We start from the raw sequence: 19,010 nt of genomic DNA, 5'->3' as shown, positions 1-19,010 counted from the left end.
GGGACCAGCGGAGGAGGAACTTTGCGCCATTAGCATCAAGCTAGCTGAGAGCGGGAAAGTAACTTCCGGTTTGTGCCTTACAAAATAAGAGCTCGTGTTTAAGCTATAAAACGAGTTGGAGGATTACATTTTACTAAAATCTTATGTGAATTCACTCAATTGATTACCAAAACAGTTTAAAAAAAAATATATAAATAATTATAATAATAATAATAATAATGGAAATAATAATAATAATAATAATAATAATAATAATAATAATAATAATAATAATAATGATTACAGGAAGTAAAGTAATTTAACAACTAAATATTTTGGAATTAGTTGAGTTTTGCCTCAGAAACAGGCAAAGGACAAACTATGATACAGTCATGTAATTATAAATTGCTTAGTCTGCTGAAAAATTATCACATTTTTTTACTCAGTCAACACTGTAGAGTAAATTTTTTATGCCAAACATTGCTTATTTTTCATGCAAAACTTGGAGTTGTTTTGTTAAATATTTGACAAAACTAAATGCAATGTTTGTATCAATAAAAAAAAAACCCTTAGGCTTTTTTTTTCATTTATTGATTTTTAAAGCTGTAAATATAATAAATGTTGTTTTTTTTAATGCTGTACTTTTTTCAAACTAAGATAGACCTTAATTATACTCGGTTAATGTCTAAAGTGGAAGTGTGACGGTAACTAGCCATAAAAATTAGGACACAGACTTTTTTTTCTTTTCTTTTTTTTAATTAGGTAGAAAAAATGTGAGGGGGGAAAAATCTGTTTTGACCCTATTGGTCTAATTTGAGTTGAAATGATTTGAAGAATAACGAAAAAGACTCTAATATTAGTCAAAATATCCTCCAAAACCAACACTGTCTGTAGAAATCACCTGTTTTATTTTTGTCCACCCACAGAAATCTCTAAATTTGGTCGCTCAAACATGATAGGAACCATCTGTCATCCATCAAAGAACATCTGAAGGTTTGAAGATGAACCTCAATGTTTTTCTTTACCTAATTTCTGTTTATGGATAAAACTCTAAAGAAAAGGCACCAAACTTCCGGTTTAATGACAGCTCACACTTGTAAACTTGACGATGTTCTTTGAGCCTCTTCAATCTTTGTCAAACTGAATCAGGGGAAACAGCCGCGCTCTGTGGCGACCGAGTGTACTGCAGGTTGTCTCTACGGGACCATGTGATTGGGACAATAATAACTTCAGTCACTGACACAGAAAGGTTAGTATTTTTTTTCTCTAAGATTTTAAATAAATAGAACTTTTAAACTTTTCACAGATTATAGGAACATTTTCTTTATTTGTGTCATTTAATGTGTTGTTAGGAAGAACTTTGCCCCAGAGAAGTAATCAATGAGTTGTGAACTAAATTCAACCACTAGAGGGCAGCAAGGGATTGAAGAACAGCAGACCTTCAGTTTACAGGTCTCTTTTTATCACTTTGCTGTCTCCATATCATAAACTGTGGTGATTATACCCTAATACTGGAGTGTTTAATGTATATATGTGGGTTATTAAAGATAAATTATTATTTCATTTGACAAGGAGCTGATGAGCAGAAATACAAGAAATCAGTATTCGTGATATCATAACATACAAGTCTTAGTTTTTTTATATAATTTATTTATCTATTTATTTTTAATTTTATTCTATTTTATTTTACTTTATTTTATTTTATTTTATTTTATATTAATTGGCAGAGATACAAGAACTCAGTGGTCATGAAATCATAACATACAAGATTTTTTTTATCATTATTTTTTTATTGATTGGCAGAGCTGCCACGATTTGTAGATTAATTAATTATTTGGAAAGGTATTGATATTTTGTTATTTAACAAAGATTAGTGATAAGTTGTATATAACGGAATTTAAAATATTAATCCAAATATATAAATAATAATAAAAAATAACAAAAATAAAAAGGTATAATAATAATAAGAAGAAGAAGAAGAAGAAGAAGAAGAAATACAACAACAATAGTGGTCGTAGTCGTAGTAGTCGTGCTTTACACATTTAAGCTGACTCCACCAAGACACCAACCAGTTGCACTACATTCCTGACTTCCGTTGGGATGAGGTCCATCAAAGCCATGTAAATATGAGATTAAATTAAGATAAGCAAATAAAAAAATATGATCAATTAAATCATTCTTAGCCTGTAATCAATCAATCACGTACTCTGTTTTTGCAGTGAAGGAAAATCCAAAAATCTTGGGATCCTTAATTGACTGTCCCACAAAAGAAGCAAATCAGAAATATCCTATAACTCTGTAAGAGCTCAAAAACAGCTTTTCCACCGATGTGAAGAACTACCTGGTAAATAGAGGATATAATCAGGACCCTGACAGATAAAGAGTCTGTGGTCCAAAGGCCTCTGCTTTATCTAAGCAGGACATCACTCCTGTGGGTCTGTTAATGTGCTGGGACGGGAAAAATCTGTGTGATAATGAATGTTCCAACAACAAGCCGCTATCCTCCATAAAAACACCACAACACAGCAATAAAACACACCTCCACCTGAGGAAGGCAGGGAGAGGAGGGACACTATACGCCCCCCGCTGAGTCCTGTCAGAGATTATCTCACGCTGAGACGCTGAGCTGCAACAGAAAACATGTTTTTATTCTCTCTGCTGGACTTTCACTGGACTCTTCACAGTCTGCTGAGTCTGTGAGCAGCTGGAAAACCACAGACATCCACAAACATCCAGAAAAACACAGGTTCAGATTATATAACCCCTCACTGAGGCAACAACAAGAGCTGAACTGTTAAACAGTTTACAAACGGCTTCAGGGGCTGAGAGAGAAAAGAAGGATCAGTTTGAGGAGATGACGGGTCAACAACACAAACAAAGCGTCTTCATGACCTTCACAGGTTCGGCATCTCTGCACATGCCTGAACCATCAAAGCAAACCCTGTTAGACTTCCTGCTATTTATAGAGATTCATTTCAGTATGTCAAAACGAAAGTAGGCCATAACCAGGTTCAGGGACTCTGATGTATGCATGGAGCTGCTGTATGTGTTGACATTTAGAGGCAGCTCTAAAACAGGAGCACATTCATCGATCATCTGGTTATCAGTGCTCAGTATTTTCTTTAAACTACACAGTTCACATCACTGACAGGTCAGGGCGTCAAGTTTCTCTGTCATCCAAAAGTTTTGTTTAAATTCAACATGTGGCTCAGATATTCACTGCACTGGAAAAACTGACATCTTACCAAATGTTTTTGTCTTATTTTCAGTAGAAAATGTCTTTTTAGACTTAATCTGAGCCACATTCACCTGACCAGCCCACAAAAATGTCTGATTACAAGTTATTTGAAGACAAAATGAGGTCTGAATTCCTGTAACAAATGAAAACAGATCTGCCAATGGGACAAGAGAAAATGTACTTATATTAAGACATTATTCTAGTTTCACGCAAATTTTTCTTTTTTCCATTAGCAAATTTTTTTGACTTGTTACAGCAATTCAGACCTTATTTTTGTCTTTAAACAACTTGAAACAAGACATTTTTTCTGGACTGATAAGTTGAATGTGGCTCATGTAAGGATGGTAGAATAGAATAGAATAGAATAGAATAGAATAGAATAGAATAGAATAGAATAGAATAGAATAGAATAGAACTTTTTATTGTCATTGTAACAAGTACAACGAAATTGAAGTCACAGCAGCAATCAAGAAAACCAAAGTAAGAAAGTGTATAGAAAGTGTAAAAAGCTCCATAAGAAAATCGATGCTGACAGCTTGTCCATCATTGCCCAGTCAGCCAGCCTCCACCTCCACAGGGTCCAGGACTGAGCTTCTTCAGCAGTCTGTTCAGTCTCTGTCTCCTGGATCCTGTCTGCTCACAGCAGGTGAAGCTCTTCACATGTGGCCTTGGTGTCTGCTGTTAGCTCTGTTAGCCATGTCTGTGAATAGCATGATGCTACTCTGCCCTCTGGTATTCCCTCTGTTGCTGGGTTAGCACAGCTAGCTCGTCCATCTTATTGGAGATAGATCTTACGTTCCCAATAACGATGGATGGAAGGACAGGTCCATGTCGTCACTTCTTAGCTCACACCTGAGAACCAGCACGTCGTCCTCACCTCCTTCTCCTCAGCTTGTGGGAAACATCTGGCCTTGCACCAGTTAGCATTGACATGCTACAGGCTGCTAACAGCTGATTTCACATGTAAACAATGCAGCCATGGTTACATGTAGGATCTCCAGACAAACACAGGAGAAAAGTCTAATTTTAAATATTTATTTTAAATATTTATTTCTCATTATATAAACTTGTAATACTGTGCTCATGTCCAGCATGGAAAATTAGCTACTCTTCCACTCCCTCACAGTCACAAGGATGTGTTTAGGTACCTAAACATGATACCTTTGACCTTTAAAAGTACCCAAATCATTACATCGATTATAATAAGACAATTTTACTTAAAATAGCACAAAAACACTTGATTAGATTTCAGTTTTTTGCAGTGTGGAGTTTTAACATATTTGCAGGAGAGTAGCATCACGCTAACACAAACTTGTGAGTCCAAAGAAGACGACGGTGATGTTGGTCTGACTCTTAAAGGACACACAGAAGAGCTTGAAGATGACATTGCTCCACAGAAATGTATGACACACTGACCTTTGCTGATTAATGCACACACCAACAGATGAATGAATGAATGAATGATCACCTTATCACCAGAAAACAAGCTCTGTCATCAAACCCTGGTCTTAAAAAGTCCAGTGAGTTATTGTGTTTTGATGGGAAACCTATTTTCAGGCCAGGAGCTGAAAAAACAGCTGATAAGTTCTTATTATCAGGGAAACAGTGTTGATAAAATGAGCGGATGCATGACCGTTTATTGCTCCTGTAGCTTCAGTCTTGAGAAAACAAAACTAGTTTCTCCGTGTGTGCGAGGAAACATCGACTACTTTCTCATTGTTTCGTGCCCTGAATCTCTGCAGATGTGAACTCATCTCTCTGGAAAAATGAGAGGATAAATATTAGTGCACGTCCGCTCAGGGCCATAAAAACCAAAACAAACACTGAATAAATCCCCATCAGTGTGAGGACACCTCTGCTGTGCAGCCACATGCAGGGGAGTGTGTATTGTGTGCTTGTGTGTAAATCTACACCAGGTCAGCTGACACCCTCTGGCCAGATTTTGGCGTCCTTTCAGCGCCCTGTTTGGTCTTTTGGCGCTCTTCCTCAGTCCCAGTCATCATCCCTGCAGCCAGCTGGGGCTGGATTTTAGATCTGACTGTTTAATCAGAGACTGGTCCACATTGCGCAACATGTCTGCAGAGTGCATGAAAAAAAGAGACTTATAAGGTAAAAGACGACACCAGAGCCTGGAGATGAAATTACTGATTGTTGCATGTTCAGTGCACATAGATGAAAGTTGCAGGGCATACCAATAATGCCAAAAATCCAAACAGGAAGTCCAGCAATTTGGGTTGGGTTTCATAGTTTGGCGATTTATAGTCAAGTTTGTCAGATCAGTTTCACCTTCACTCCGTGTCCTTTGGACACATTTAGGATGAAAAGTTGTCAAAACATTTCTAAAACTGCAGGATAATAACTTTATTTAAATACAAATTTAACTCCTGATGATGTTGATGACTGTATACCCCGTAGCCTAAACAGACCACTACATTCACAAAGGTGCAAGGGCCAGTTGTCACCACTTGTAGCTTTATTTTTTTTTACTTTTCCACCTAGCCAATGAGGTTTTGTTTATACTTTATTTACCATTCTGAAAAACAAAGTCAGAGCTAATGCTTTACAGTTAATACTGACTCTTTCAGAAGAAAAACAACAAAACTAATTTGGATTTCGTCAAATAAAGATAAAGCTGACAAAAAGGTAATGGATATGGATGGATATTTAAGAATTTCCTTTTTTCTGAATTTCTTTTTTTCCCCAGTATTATGCTGTGCAAGTCGTTCATAACACAGTAAAATGCCTTTTTTTATCATTATATCAATTGTTCTTATAACAGCTCAAAGGTGCTTACATAATGTTAGAAATTACTGCACATATGTGTGTTGTACCTAGAAGTTCTTATTTTCCTGCCACAGGAGCTGTTAGTACAGCTATTCTGGGTTAATAGTCGTAAAATTTGATGAACATGTACCTGGCAAGGTCACAGCCCTCGTGTACCGCCAAGGAGCCCTTGAGTCCGCTCTCTGACAGTTTTAAATGAATGGAGACATATGATTGGTCACTCTTTCATACACTAGTTGAAAGGAGCAATCGGATTGGTCAAGCTTCTGACGTCTGTTTATCTAGCAGAAGGCATGGACCAGCGCCGATCCAGTCAATGAACAGCCACAGTGATTGGTGAGTAGTAAAATGACGTATAGTGGGAGTTTGTTCAGCCAATGACGTGGGATTATTCCTGGAAGGGGTGTGGCTTCTGTCATTCTTTAGAAGCCGGGTGGCACTTCCCTACCGGCATTTCAGTATTAAAGCGTGGCGAAGTCACACCAGCTTTGGTGTGCTATTTATTTATTTATTGTAGTAACTTTTAACTTTCTCCGAAGCAAACATGCTCGGCTTGTGCCTTTACGTCCCCGTGTCTAACTCAGACCCGGTTGAAGTGGAATATTTCGAGTCTAATGGACTTCCGTCGGAGCTGAAGTCTCTCTTCAACAAGCTCAGCGTGTTCCTGCCGTCTCAGGAGTTCTCGAGCTACCAAAGATGGAGAAAAGTAAGAAACATCTCCCGAACTTTATACTTTTGTTTTGAATTTACCGTAGGCTGTCACTCAGAGTTAAATCTCACCTACTTTCTTAAATCTCATTACTTTAACCAGCTCTAAATCCTTTCTTTCCGGCGCCGGAAGGATTAGCGTAGTTGTAAAAGCCTCTACGAGTAGGCCGCAGAGCTAGCCGGCTTCTCTAAAAGACTTCGTGTTAACCATATTAAAATGTTATAAAACACATTTTTATCAACGTATTATTTCAGTAACAGTATGAGTCTGTTTATTTATATCGTTAATGTTTGTGAAAAGTTGTTTTTTTTAATTAACGGACTGAATTGAAAGTAGCGCGGGCTCCGGAGAGTTTTTTTTTTCGCTATCTTTATTTAAAATCGAATTGTGGACAAAACTCTGACGAAATGGCGCTGACTACATGATAACGACACATATGTTAATAAAATGCATCAATACAGTTTAAAAAGCTTTATTTTAACAAAAACAATAATGGATTTGTAACTCTAGACCAAAACATGAATAGTTTTCTTAATATGCAAGCTTGGTTTCGGTTTCTGTCATTTTTAGAGTGTCAATTTTTACCGTTTTCAATTTTAAATCACCAACTTAACGTATTTTTCTTCTATTCTCTGATTTACTGCAGAAAGTAAAGTTTCGAATTGTTTTTTTTTTTTTAATTATATTTTCCAAGAGTTTAACATGTTTAATTTACATTAGAGAGACCAAACTGAGACCATATAATACAGGAAAATCTTCAATTTTAAAAAGTCGCAAAAACTCCATAGCTAAAAGGTCAAACTGGGTTAATGTGAATGAGCTGATGCAACTCACTGCAGGACTTTGTGACAGGATACCAGCTATTACTGGTTTGAGTGTCTGATAAAAGAAAAAAAAACAGTCTGAGTAATGAAGAGGCTAAATGAAGCAGTTTGGTGTTAATTACCCTGTAAACTCGTTAATGAGGTACCAATGAGTGTCTGGTGTCTCTTTAGAGGAGAGGACCACCCAGTTTCACATTATACGGCACAAAAATGAGGTCACTGGTGATAAATCTGAGTGCATTATGAAGATGTCTGAGGGTTACATTGTTTTTTGACAGTTAAATAAGTTTACTTGACTGTAGATGAGAAAAGTCCAATATTGAATTTTACTTCCCGGTGAAAAGAGTTCAGTGAGGACACCTCCTCTGCAGCGAGGAGTATCTCCCTGAAAAGGAATTTAAGCTATGCTGTGAGAGTCGATACAGCTCCATCACTTCCTGGAGTTAATTATAAATCAAGATGTTAAAAATGATCTCTTGAGATTGCCTGAAATTTGTAAACTATTAAAATGAAATGTTAGTGAAGTGGTGAAAGATTTGCCTTCTCTCTGACTCATCCTGTTGGACATTAACCTTATCTCAGTTTTTGCTTTATTAGCCGAAGTTCAGAATACTAATTAATCATCTCGTCTTCTGAGTCGCAGTAACGTCCTCTGCCTCTGAGCAGGGGTCAGCTGCCTCATGTTGGAGCAGCTGCAAAAGTGTGCCTGTTTCTCAAGGCAGGACAGACACGGGCAACTCCACAACGACACGAGTACAAGTGAGAATTTATGGCTGTCCCCGTCCCGTTGGCCAGATTGATGAGCAGGTAGTAAAGCGTGAGAGGGCAGCAGAAATGTCCTGCAGAGGGGGGTCGTTATCACAGCCATGTCTGAGCTGCAGGGCAGCGGGTCGGGTATCAGGACAGGCCGGCGGGCTGGACGACTGCCGGTGTCCTGGTCTTGTTTTAGCTCAGCAGGTTTGTGCTGGGACCGGATTAAAGCAGTTGGCGGGTCGAGCTGCACTTCAGGTCAAAGATAGACCACAGAGAGATACTTCCCTAATTCTCCTCAGTCCTGGAGCTCTAACTTCATCAAAAACACCCAGAGCTCTTTGGCTGAGCAAATAGGTCGCCGTGCTCTCCTGTCAGGCCGTGAAACACAAACCTGCAGACGCATCCAGGGCTGCGTGGTTGACATTTAGTCAGAGGACAGTACAGAACCTGCTGTGCCCGTTTCATAATAGGTTTTCATTGTTTGGTGTGAGCACAGATGACTCCTACATACCTCTGCAGCCAGTCATCTGCTGATTCACCACAGCCACACTTTGAAGCACCACATTTTTTTTCAACATTCTTTTTTATTGAATTTTTGGCACAAAGTTTCCAGAACTTTACCATTCGTTACAATGAATGCGTGCATTTTCACATTGAAAAATCATAACATTATGAAGAATAAAGGTATGCGTATTATTTTTTCAAAATAAAAGAAAAAAAAGACAGAAAATAATTCAATAAAATAATAAAATATTTAAAATATTTAGAAAAAAGGAAAAGAAAATAATAAGCTGTACCCACATACATGCACATACAAAGTAATAGTAATAACAATGATAACTAGAAAATAAATTAATAATAAAACGCCATTATAAGAATTAGAAGAGTTAAGTGAAACAATTACAGTTAAAAAATAAAAAATAATTAAAAAATAATAATTTAAAAAATACCTAAAATAAAATAAATAAAAGAATATACATACATATACACATATATAAATAATTAAATAGATTAAAAAAAAATAATAATGATAATTGTAATAAATAGTGACATTATAATAAAAACACAGAAACCCATATTTAAAACAACCACAAGGATAAAAAAAAAGCAATTATAATAATTACAAATAATAATAATGATAACACGATAAAAATAAAATAAGTAATAATAATAGTAATAATTAAAACAATAATAATAATAATAATAATAATTAACTTAGCAATGAGAATATAATAATGGTAATGATACTAATAGTGAAAGTGAAGAAGTAGGAGAGTGCACATACTGCTATCTAGCAAATCAGACATTGGTTTTTCTTTAAGAAGTGCTTATTTGTGCCAGAACATTGAGCGAGAAAAACTTAAAAACTTTCTGAGAACACTTACCAAAACAAAACATAGATAACCTGACCCAAAGCACCAGGTCTGAGTGTTTTTACGTTCTTGTGTTGCAGAAAACTGTAAAAATAGAGAAGGAGGACCCAGACGGACAGCTGGACTTTGAGGAATTCGTTCACTATCTGCACGATTACGAGAAAGACCTGAAGCTGGTGGTGAAAAGCCTGGACAGGAAAAATGCAGGTATGAGGATCATGATCTCTGATCTTTTCTCCTTTCCGTTTTTGAGCTGAAGAGTCTGTTTCTGACTTTTGTCTCTGCTTCCTTCTAAGGTCAAGTCGATCCTAAGGAGTTCATTGAGTCCCTCCAGGATCTTGGCGTGCATATTTCCCCTCAGCACGCAGAGAAAGCCCTGAAGAGGTGAGTCTAATCCTGCGTTTCATCCTCTGACATGTTAGATTGTTAGATTAAAGGGCTTCATATCTTAATGCTGTTTGCTTTTGCAGCATGGATAAGAACGGGATGATAACCATCGGCAGTAAAGAGTGGAGCAACTACCCCATGGTGGAGAAGACGGAGACCATCCCTGAGATCATCCTCTACTGGAAACACTCCACGGTGAGTCCACACAGCGCTGACGGTCTGTAACCTCCCTGAAACACGGAGGAGGAACAAAAGGAAAAATTCTGGATGCGTCTCATGAACTCAGATCTAATCTTAGATCCGATAACACAATCAGAACGCCAGGCGATGATAAATTAGGGTGTTGTCTCTGAAACCGGGTCAGTCGAGGACCAGACTCTCCTCAGAACAAGCCGTGCGTCACTGATTAACCTGGGTTAGGCTGTGAAAGACTCGGTCCAGTTCCTGAGGGATTACTCTGGCTGGATTTGTCTCTGTTATGTAAAGGGAGCCCGTCGCAGCAGGTTGAAGCCAGACTCCTCGTTATTCCACATTTTTAATGAGGCCCCTTTTCTCTGACGCGGACCAGGACCAGGAATAGAGCTGGAGCTGCCCCTCATGGGAGGCCCTGCCTAACCAGCCTGGTCCTGCTGAAACTGAAGCTGCTGGGTCATCTGAGTTAGCCCAAGAGGAGGTTTATGTGGCCACAGACACTTAATGATGAGACTTCATGTTCTGTAATCAGGGCAGATCCATAAATGAGCTGTTTTTACCGAGCTCATAAAGTTACATAAAGGTGACAGAAAAGGATCTTTGGTCTGTCAGCTTTCATCACCTTTTCCTCTCCTCATGACCCACATCGCTCCTGAACGTGCCTCCTCGCTGCCTTTGCCTGTTCTGCTCATCACTTTGCTCAAATATCAGACGATTGCAGCGTTATCAGCATCTGTGCCAGCTCCTGAGACCCGTGTCCAGGGGTCCAGTGACGCACGTTCAGCCAGCACGCCAACATGAAAAATGTCCTGAGCCGTCCACGTGTAAAGCCCGGTGTTGGTGTCTGTTTGGTCCAGAATAGAAACTTTAAGTCTCAGCAGGTGACAAACATCTGAACCTTCCAGAGGTTGATCGCCTGACTCTGACAAAAGACACCAGAGAGAGGTCAGAGTCCCCCTCATGTCCAGAGAAGACGGGGGACTGAGATGGTTTTAAAACCCTCTGAGGTGTGGAGGAGTGAGAGTGCCACATTACAAAAATAAATCTATAAATAAATAAATAAAAAATATATAACAATCTATGAAAGAATAAATAAAAAATGAATTAATACATAATTTATATAGGAATCTATAAAGGAATATATGAATAAATTAATTATATAAAAATCTATGAAATAAGAAATAAATGAAAAAATATATAAGAATCTATGAAAGAATAAAAATAAAAATGAATTAATAAACAAATAATATAAAAACCCACAAAAAACGCTAATAAAAAACAGAAATATAAATTAAAAAAAAAAATTAAAAAGTGCTTAATAAAAAAATAAAGAAAGAAAGGAAGTAGCTATATGAAGTGATGTTAATCAAAGAATAAAGTCTTAAAATAAAAGGCTGATAAAAGTATAAATATAAAGACAATACACTTTCCTACTGCGCATATTTCCTTTGCTTATAAAGTGACATAATGTGATTTAAATACTTTTATTTATTTGTCTTTATATTTATACTTTTATTAGCCTTTTCTTTTAGGATTAAATTTTTTTATTAATATCACTTTATATAGCTACTTTCTTTCTTATTTATTTATTTTTTTTGTTAAGCACTTTACTATTTAATTTTTATTTGTCTTTCTTTATATTACTTTTATTAGCTTTTTCTTTTATGGATTCTTATATAATTTATTAATTTATTTATTTTTAATTCCTTTACAGATTTCTCATTAATTTATTTATTGGTTTGTTTTTTAAAAATTATTCTCTTATAGATTATTATATACTTTATTTATTCATTTTTTATTCTTTTATAGATTCTTATATAGTGTATTTATTTATTCATTTTTTTCTTCATATTTTTATTCATTTATAGGTTCTTATACTTTAAAAAAATATTTATTCTTTTATTGATTATTATACATTTTTTATTGATTTAGTCTTTTATAGATTTTTATATAATTTATTTATTAATTAGTTTATTTATTTTATTCTTTTATAGATTTATTTTTGTAATTTGTCACTCTCACTACTCCATACTGAGGGGTCTCACACCAGCTTTAATGATCTCAAGTCGTATCTACATTTCCTCCTTGTGCTGAATTTAGATTCTTAATCCTCCCATCAGCTGGATCCAGGTGGTTTCCCAAACAGGAAGTCTGAGAGACTGTAACACCTGACGGGTTTGAAGTGACTCTGAAATGTTTAACTCTTGCAGTGAGAGTTTCCCAGGTTTCGTCTCCTCGTGCTCCTCGTACAGACATCTTCAGTCTCTGATAGCAGACGGTTTAATCAGAGGGTCTGGGGTTGTTTTGGGAACGTGTCGCCCTCTGACTGAGATTAATCTTCCTCCCTGCCGCTCTGTGCTGAACGAGTCTGGTGTTTCTTTGCAGATATTCGACGTTGGGGAGAACCTGATGGTGCCTGATGAGTTCACGGTGGAGGAAAAGATGACGGGGATGTGGTGGAGACACCTGGTCGCAGGTGGAGGAGCTGGAGCTGTTTCCAGAACCTGCACGGCCCCTCTGGACCGACTCAAAGTCATGATGCAGGTGAGACCAGAACCCAGAGTTCAGAGTCAGGTTCAGGCGAGCGTGGTGACTGTGGGTGGTACGGTCAGTCAGAAACGCAGCACACGTTGCTCAACACAGAGTTACCTAAAGAGCAGTTAAAGTTTAACAGAGAGTGTGTAACAGCGGGTCGGTCAGGGTCCAGGAACAGATTGTGTGTCAGAGCCAAACCCTGCTGCCAGCCAATCACAGCGCAGATACCGTCATCACACCCTCAGCTGTGCAATCGTCCTCGTCATCAGCGGGATGAAGGTTACGCTGTGGCCTGCGTCACTCGGCACACACAGGGTCGACTTTGGGCCCGTTTCATGTTTGCTCGCCGTGTTGACTGAACACGTCTTTTTGGCGGCGTTTCTGGGTCAGAAACATTTTGACCCACATGTCGCCGTGTCCTCAGAGAAATGTGACCACACCTGAAATGTTACAGAGCGCTCACGTCAACCTTCATCTGTCTCAGGTTTACGGCACCAGAACCAACAACATGTGCATCATGAGCGGTTTGATGCAGATGATCAAAGAGGGCGGGATGAGGTCGCTGTGGCGAGGAAACGGCGTCAACATCATCAAGATCGCTCCAGAGTCTGCGCTCAAGTTCATGGCCTACGAGCAGGTGAGGAGAGTTCAGGTGAGAGTCTGACCTGACGCTGCTCCCTTCACCTCCACTCACTCCTTTCTCAATCCCTCTCTCCAGATTAAACGTGTGATCGGCAGCGAGAAGGAGACGCTCAACGTCCTGGAGCGGTTTGTGGCCGGGTCGCTGGCTGGCGTGATCGCTCAGAGCACCATCTACCCCATGGAGGTGATTAAAGCTCACTGTCCCTCAGATTAAACATGAAGCTTTGTTAAAGTCTTTGAGGCTAACGTGCGTCTCCTGGTTGTGTCCTCAGGTCCTGAAGACCCGCCTCGCCCTGAGGACGACGGGTCAGTACTCGGGGATCTCCGACTGCGCCAAGCAGATCTTCAGGCGAGAGGGGCTGGGAGCGTTTTACAAAGGATACATCCCAAACATGCTGGGGATCATCCCGTACGCCGGCATCGACCTCGCCGTGTACGAGGTGAGACTGTTTGACATTTTCACGCTCACACACGCCGCCCGTGGCGCCCTCTGAGTGACATAACTTTAATCAGAGTAGGAACGCTGACCTCTCTTTGTGCCCGCTGGCTCAGCCTGGGAACAAACGCTCCCTTACGTCCCTCAGCAGAACAGTGTTTGCTTTCACATCTGAGTTCATCACACATCTCAGAAATCTCCACCAAACCCATGACCCGGTTACGTAACGGGCTGAGTCAGGGCGCAGGAATCCTGAGCGCTCGCCGAGCAGCCATGGCTCTAACCGCTGCTGCTGTTTTTCCCTCCGCAGACGCTGAAGAACAGCTACCTGCAGCAGTACGGCGCCAACAGCGAAGACCCCGGCGTGTTCGTGCTGCTGGCGTGCGGCACCGTGTCCAGCACCTGCGGACAGCTCGCCAGTTATCCTCTGGCTCTGGTCCGAACGCGGATGCAGGCGCAAGGTGAGAGCACGAGAAGCACGAGGAGATGAAAGTTTCATAACGAACCATCAGAGGTTTTCTGTGACAGAGCAGAGTCAGAGGACGAGTTAGAAAAGTTAGTGTTATCTCCTCCATGAGGAGCCACTCCTGATGATAACGAGGAGGAGGAGGAGGAGGAGGAGGAGGAGGAGGAAGGTCAGAGCGTTTACTGTCACAGGAGGCTGATATGAGTCACTGTGCTTCTGGGAAACTCAGACAGAGACTCTTTGTGTGGTTTTAAAGGTCAGAGTGGACGTAATGAGGAGACTTAGAGAAACTTCAAGTCCCCTTAAATTCAACTTTTACATTTTTAGGAGATAAATTTTCCCCCCAAACATCCCAGAATTCCTCAGAAAATCTCTTTTTATCACCTGAACACCATGTTTGATAAATTATTTCTCCTTTTAGCTCAGTTACTCTTTACAAAAACCTCCTCTTTGCAGAAAATGAAGTGTTTTCATCAGTTTACTCAAATTATGTTCAGGCTCACTGTAGGAGACAAAACTTTTTCTCCAGTTTCACCAAAATGAAACCTAAAAACAAAGAAATTCAGGATTTTTTTTTGCACATTAGTTGAGTTTATTTGATGTTTTACATAATTAACCATCAACAACATCCATTCACAAGTTTAAAACTTACATACAAAGAGTTAAAGACAGAAAAACGTTGTCATTATTTAGACACAGGAGGTAGAAATAAGAAAATTAAGTCTCAAGAAATTAGATTAGACCAAAGCAGAATTCAAAATAAAGGATAAAATGCTTAAAGCTTTAATAAAACTATCCAGTACATCAAGCTAAATAAAGATATCCAGATGCTAATGTTTATTTTATGAACTGTTCCTTTAAATAACTCTGTGCCACAAAATCTACTTTTTCTTCACATTAAGACAAAAAAGTGTAAAATCTGGTGAATAATTCTCTAAATGAGAAGTTTTTTTGTGTTTTGTGATTTCTTTGTTTTTATTTTAAATAAATTCGCAAACTTAACTTGTGAAGTTTCAATAAATTGAAAATTAAAAAAAATAAATAAATAAAAAATTTGCAAAATAAAAAAGGAATTAAAAAATTACAAAATTTTTATATTTCAAAACATTTGCTGAAATGTTTTAATTTTGCAAAAAAATAAAAATAAATAAATAATGAAATTTCAAAATTTTGCTAAACTTCCAAATATTGAAAAAACTTTCTAAAAATTGCAAAAAAGGGGGATTTATTTAAAGAATGCAAAAATTTGCTTTATCTTAAAAAATATGGATGTTTTTTTCTTAATTTGCAAAAATGTAAAAAAAATAAATCAAAAAATAAATAAAATCCAAAAAATCGCAAAAAAATTAAAAGTTTATTTCAAGGGGTGATGTATTTTTAGTAAAAAAAAAAATTGTATTATGATTTTAAATTTAAAACCCCTTTATTTCAATCATAAATTTTAAAGCTACAAGGAGCCACAGGTTGAACACCCCTGCTCTACACTGAAGCTAACGATCAGTCATGTAGCATCTGATGCTAAGTGTTGAATGTTTGTCTCTCCGCAGCGGCGACAGGCCCCACAGGCGAGCAGACCACCATGAGCGGCCTCTTCAGGCAGATCCTGCAGACCGAGGGCCCCACGGGGCTCTACAGGGGCCTGGCCCCCAACTTCCTGAAAGTGATCCCAGCCGTCAGCATCAGCTACGTGGTGTACGAACACCTGAAGTCTCAGCTGGGGGTGAAGTCGCGCTGAGCCCCGGCCTCTCTTTGTCATGTGACTTTACAGAAAGACTGTGACCGGTGACCCTCGTCTCAACACCCCAACCACAACACTAACCCCCCCCCCGTCCTCCTCCACCCCTCCACCCCCCTCGCCCCCTCTCATAGTAGGGAATCCCAGGGACCCTGAGGCCCCTCGAGGGGCTGGTGGAGCCATCTCATTCTGTGAATGTCAGCTGATGAAAGACGAGAAGGCCACGGTCACACGGAGAGGCCGAGGAGGACTCTGAGCTCAGACTGTGACTGCTGCTATTTCTGTTTTAAGGAGAGCTGCTGAGAGCGGGCTCTGACACTTCAGGACCAAACGTTGAATTCTCCTTTTGCTTTCTGCCCAGTGCCTGAGCTAAACCGCGCAGATGTTTCTCTGTGTTTGCACATCTTTGTCAGTGGGTTGAGCGCTGCGTTCAGGGTGCGTTCAGAGGCAGACGGAGCATTAATAAGGTCTGCGCTCTGCCTGTAGGGAGAAATGAGTGTGTTCCTAGATGAAGAGAGTTTTGCACACGTGAGTTTGATCTCTCTCCGCCCCCGCCCTGAGTGAATGACGACGTATTTATTTCCACCCTTTATTTATAGATTTTATTTTTGAGAGGATGTTTAATGCTGCTTGTTTTCTGTCTGATCAGCCGTGACGTGCGGTTTGAACCATGCAGTGAATGTATCAGGGTGGGGATGAGCTCCAGGTAGCAGCCTTAACGCGTGGCTCCTGAACACAGCGTTACCTGGTCAGGTGAGGAGGAGGAGGAGGATGGTGCTGCGGCTCTGTAACTTCATGTGTTGGGATGTTTTGCCCGGTTCAGAGGTGTAAGTGTCTTAACGTTGACCTCAGGTTTCAGGGCGGTTTGAAATCACTGAAGAAGTTTATTTTTGTTTCACAACATTTATCCTCGGAAAAACAAGGGCTTAAAAAATGACGTATTGCACTTTAATTTCCACTGGAAAGGCCTCTGAATGAACGAATGTCGTATCAATCCAGGTGTTAAGGTTGAGTTCTTTTGTAAAGAATGAGGTTTTAGATTTGTTTTAATGGACCATTTTGATGCAAATAAATGCAAATTTCTTGTAACACAAAGTCTCTGACGTCTTCTCCACCAGCTGAGAAATCACACGTTTATGGGTCACAGTTAAAACATTCAGACCTCTCAGCTGACGGTTCATCACTCAGTGTTTTCACACACTGAGGTCATGTGACGTGGCTTGGGACAAAAAGGGAAGTTTTGATGACATTTTTGTCACAGAATATTTAAAGAATCTGAAGTTTGTTCTGCTTTTAATAATTTCTTCCTTTTTAAAATAAACTTTATTTTCATGGAGCCCAAACCCTCACAGGTGAAAGGTGCCTCAGGTTTTTCCACAGTGACTGATTTTAAGAGGGCAAAGTTTATTAATTTAGCTCAGTTTTGCTGAGGAGTGAAACGTTAGTTCTCTAGAATATTCTTTGAACTTTAACGGGGCGCCTCTTCTCAGAAGTTTCAGGAAGTTTATCTTCTCAGCAGAACATGAGATTACAGACACTCTCTAATCTCTTTGTGCAGACGAATATATAACAGGAATAACTAACTAACCTAGAAAACTCTGATATATGAAACATATAATTAACTTAACAGACTCAGACAAAGTATTAATTTTTACTGACATTATGCTAGTTACAGTAAGGATATTTTATTATTTTACAGAGAACTGAAACTTTAGGATCACTGATCCTCCTTTTTCCTGGTTTAATTTTTTAGGCTTATTGAAGGAGGCACATTTTTATGTATTATCAGGCTTAAAACAGCACATTTCTCTTGTGTTGCATTTGAAAACATTTGAAATTTCTATTTTAGCACAACTACTTTCTCTAAATTTGTAGTTATATTAAATTTTTATTTGAAAAAATAAATATAATATTTTTCAATATATAATATCTAATAATTTCCTGACATGTTGCAATATATTAATTTTTTTTTAAATCAAGGGGTATTTATTGAAAGTTTTACAACATACAAAACAAGCAGAAAAAAGATGTATTTTTAAAAAACCATTTAAACAGACCATGAAAAAATAGAATATATAAAATAAAATAAATGAAATAAACAAATTTAAATAAATTTAAATAAAATAAAATAAAATGAATTTAAATAAAATAAAATAAAAAATTAAAATAAATTAAAAAATTAATATAAAATAAATCTAAATAAAATAAAACATAATAAAATATAATACATTAAAATAAAATAAAATAAAAATTTTAAAATAAAACATGATAAAATAAAATAAAATAAAAATAATTAAAATACAATAAAAGAAAAACCCCACCCATTAACCTACCCACTGGACAAATATCGTGCTATAATAATCACTCATCCTACACTAGCACCAGCTAACACAGAAAGAAGTATAACTAATTATGGCATTATACTCTCTGCTCCTAACTTCTCAACTAATACCAAAAAAAGGCTTCCAGGTTTTATAAAATCTTAACACAGACCCTTTAAGAGAGTGTCTTATCTTCTCAAGCTGGACATGTTTCATAATCTCTTTAATCCAGTGAGGATATTTAGGAGGAAGAGGGTCTTTCCACTGGAACAGTATAAGGTACCTGGCCACCAAGTACAGAAGGTTAGCATATTATCATTAAGAGTTATTTAGATGCACATCCTGTGGCAATATGTTCAATTTTTGTACTGAATGAAAACTGCAATAATCATTTTAGAAAATACACATAAAATTGTTCTGACACTTATCCACAACATTTTTTTTATTTGCATCATTTTTACACAGATCATGGAAAAAAAAAAAAAATCTCCATATCTGAAAAATTTTTTTTTTGAGTGCTTGAAGAATTAATCTTAGAAGATCTATGTGAAGTCCCTCTGCAGAGTAACTTTATGAAGGTTAAAGTATTTATAGAAACATGATTATGATTTATTATTATAATTAAACTGTTATGTA

At 38.1% G+C, this 19,010-nt stretch overlaps 1 protein-coding gene across 1 annotated transcript; it reads left to right on the top strand.

The window, feature by feature from the left end:
* Window positions 1-6,444: 6,444 nt before the first annotated feature.
* Window positions 6,445-17,133, top strand: slc25a25a (solute carrier family 25 member 25a). Its single transcript, XM_074671297.1, has 10 exons — window positions 6,445-6,707; window positions 9,741-9,867; window positions 9,957-10,044; window positions 10,131-10,242; window positions 12,625-12,783; window positions 13,259-13,411; window positions 13,493-13,600; window positions 13,689-13,856; window positions 14,163-14,313; window positions 15,866-17,133. The coding sequence occupies exons 1-10, from the start codon at window positions 6,546-6,548 to the stop codon at window positions 16,051-16,053; spliced, it is 1,416 nt and encodes a 471-aa protein (XP_074527398.1). The 5' UTR covers window positions 6,445-6,545; the 3' UTR covers window positions 16,054-17,133.
* The last annotated feature ends 1,877 nt before the right edge of the window (window positions 17,134-19,010 follow it).

The sequence above is a fragment of the Halichoeres trimaculatus genome, unplaced genomic scaffold (genome assembly GCF_033239565.1).
Source record: "Halichoeres trimaculatus isolate MK-OKI-2021-1 unplaced genomic scaffold, fHalTri1.1 fHalTri1_scaffold_5, whole genome shotgun sequence".
NCBI lineage: Eukaryota > Metazoa > Chordata > Actinopteri > Labriformes > Labridae > Halichoeres > Halichoeres trimaculatus.
This window is presented reverse-complemented; position numbering and strand designations above follow the sequence as displayed.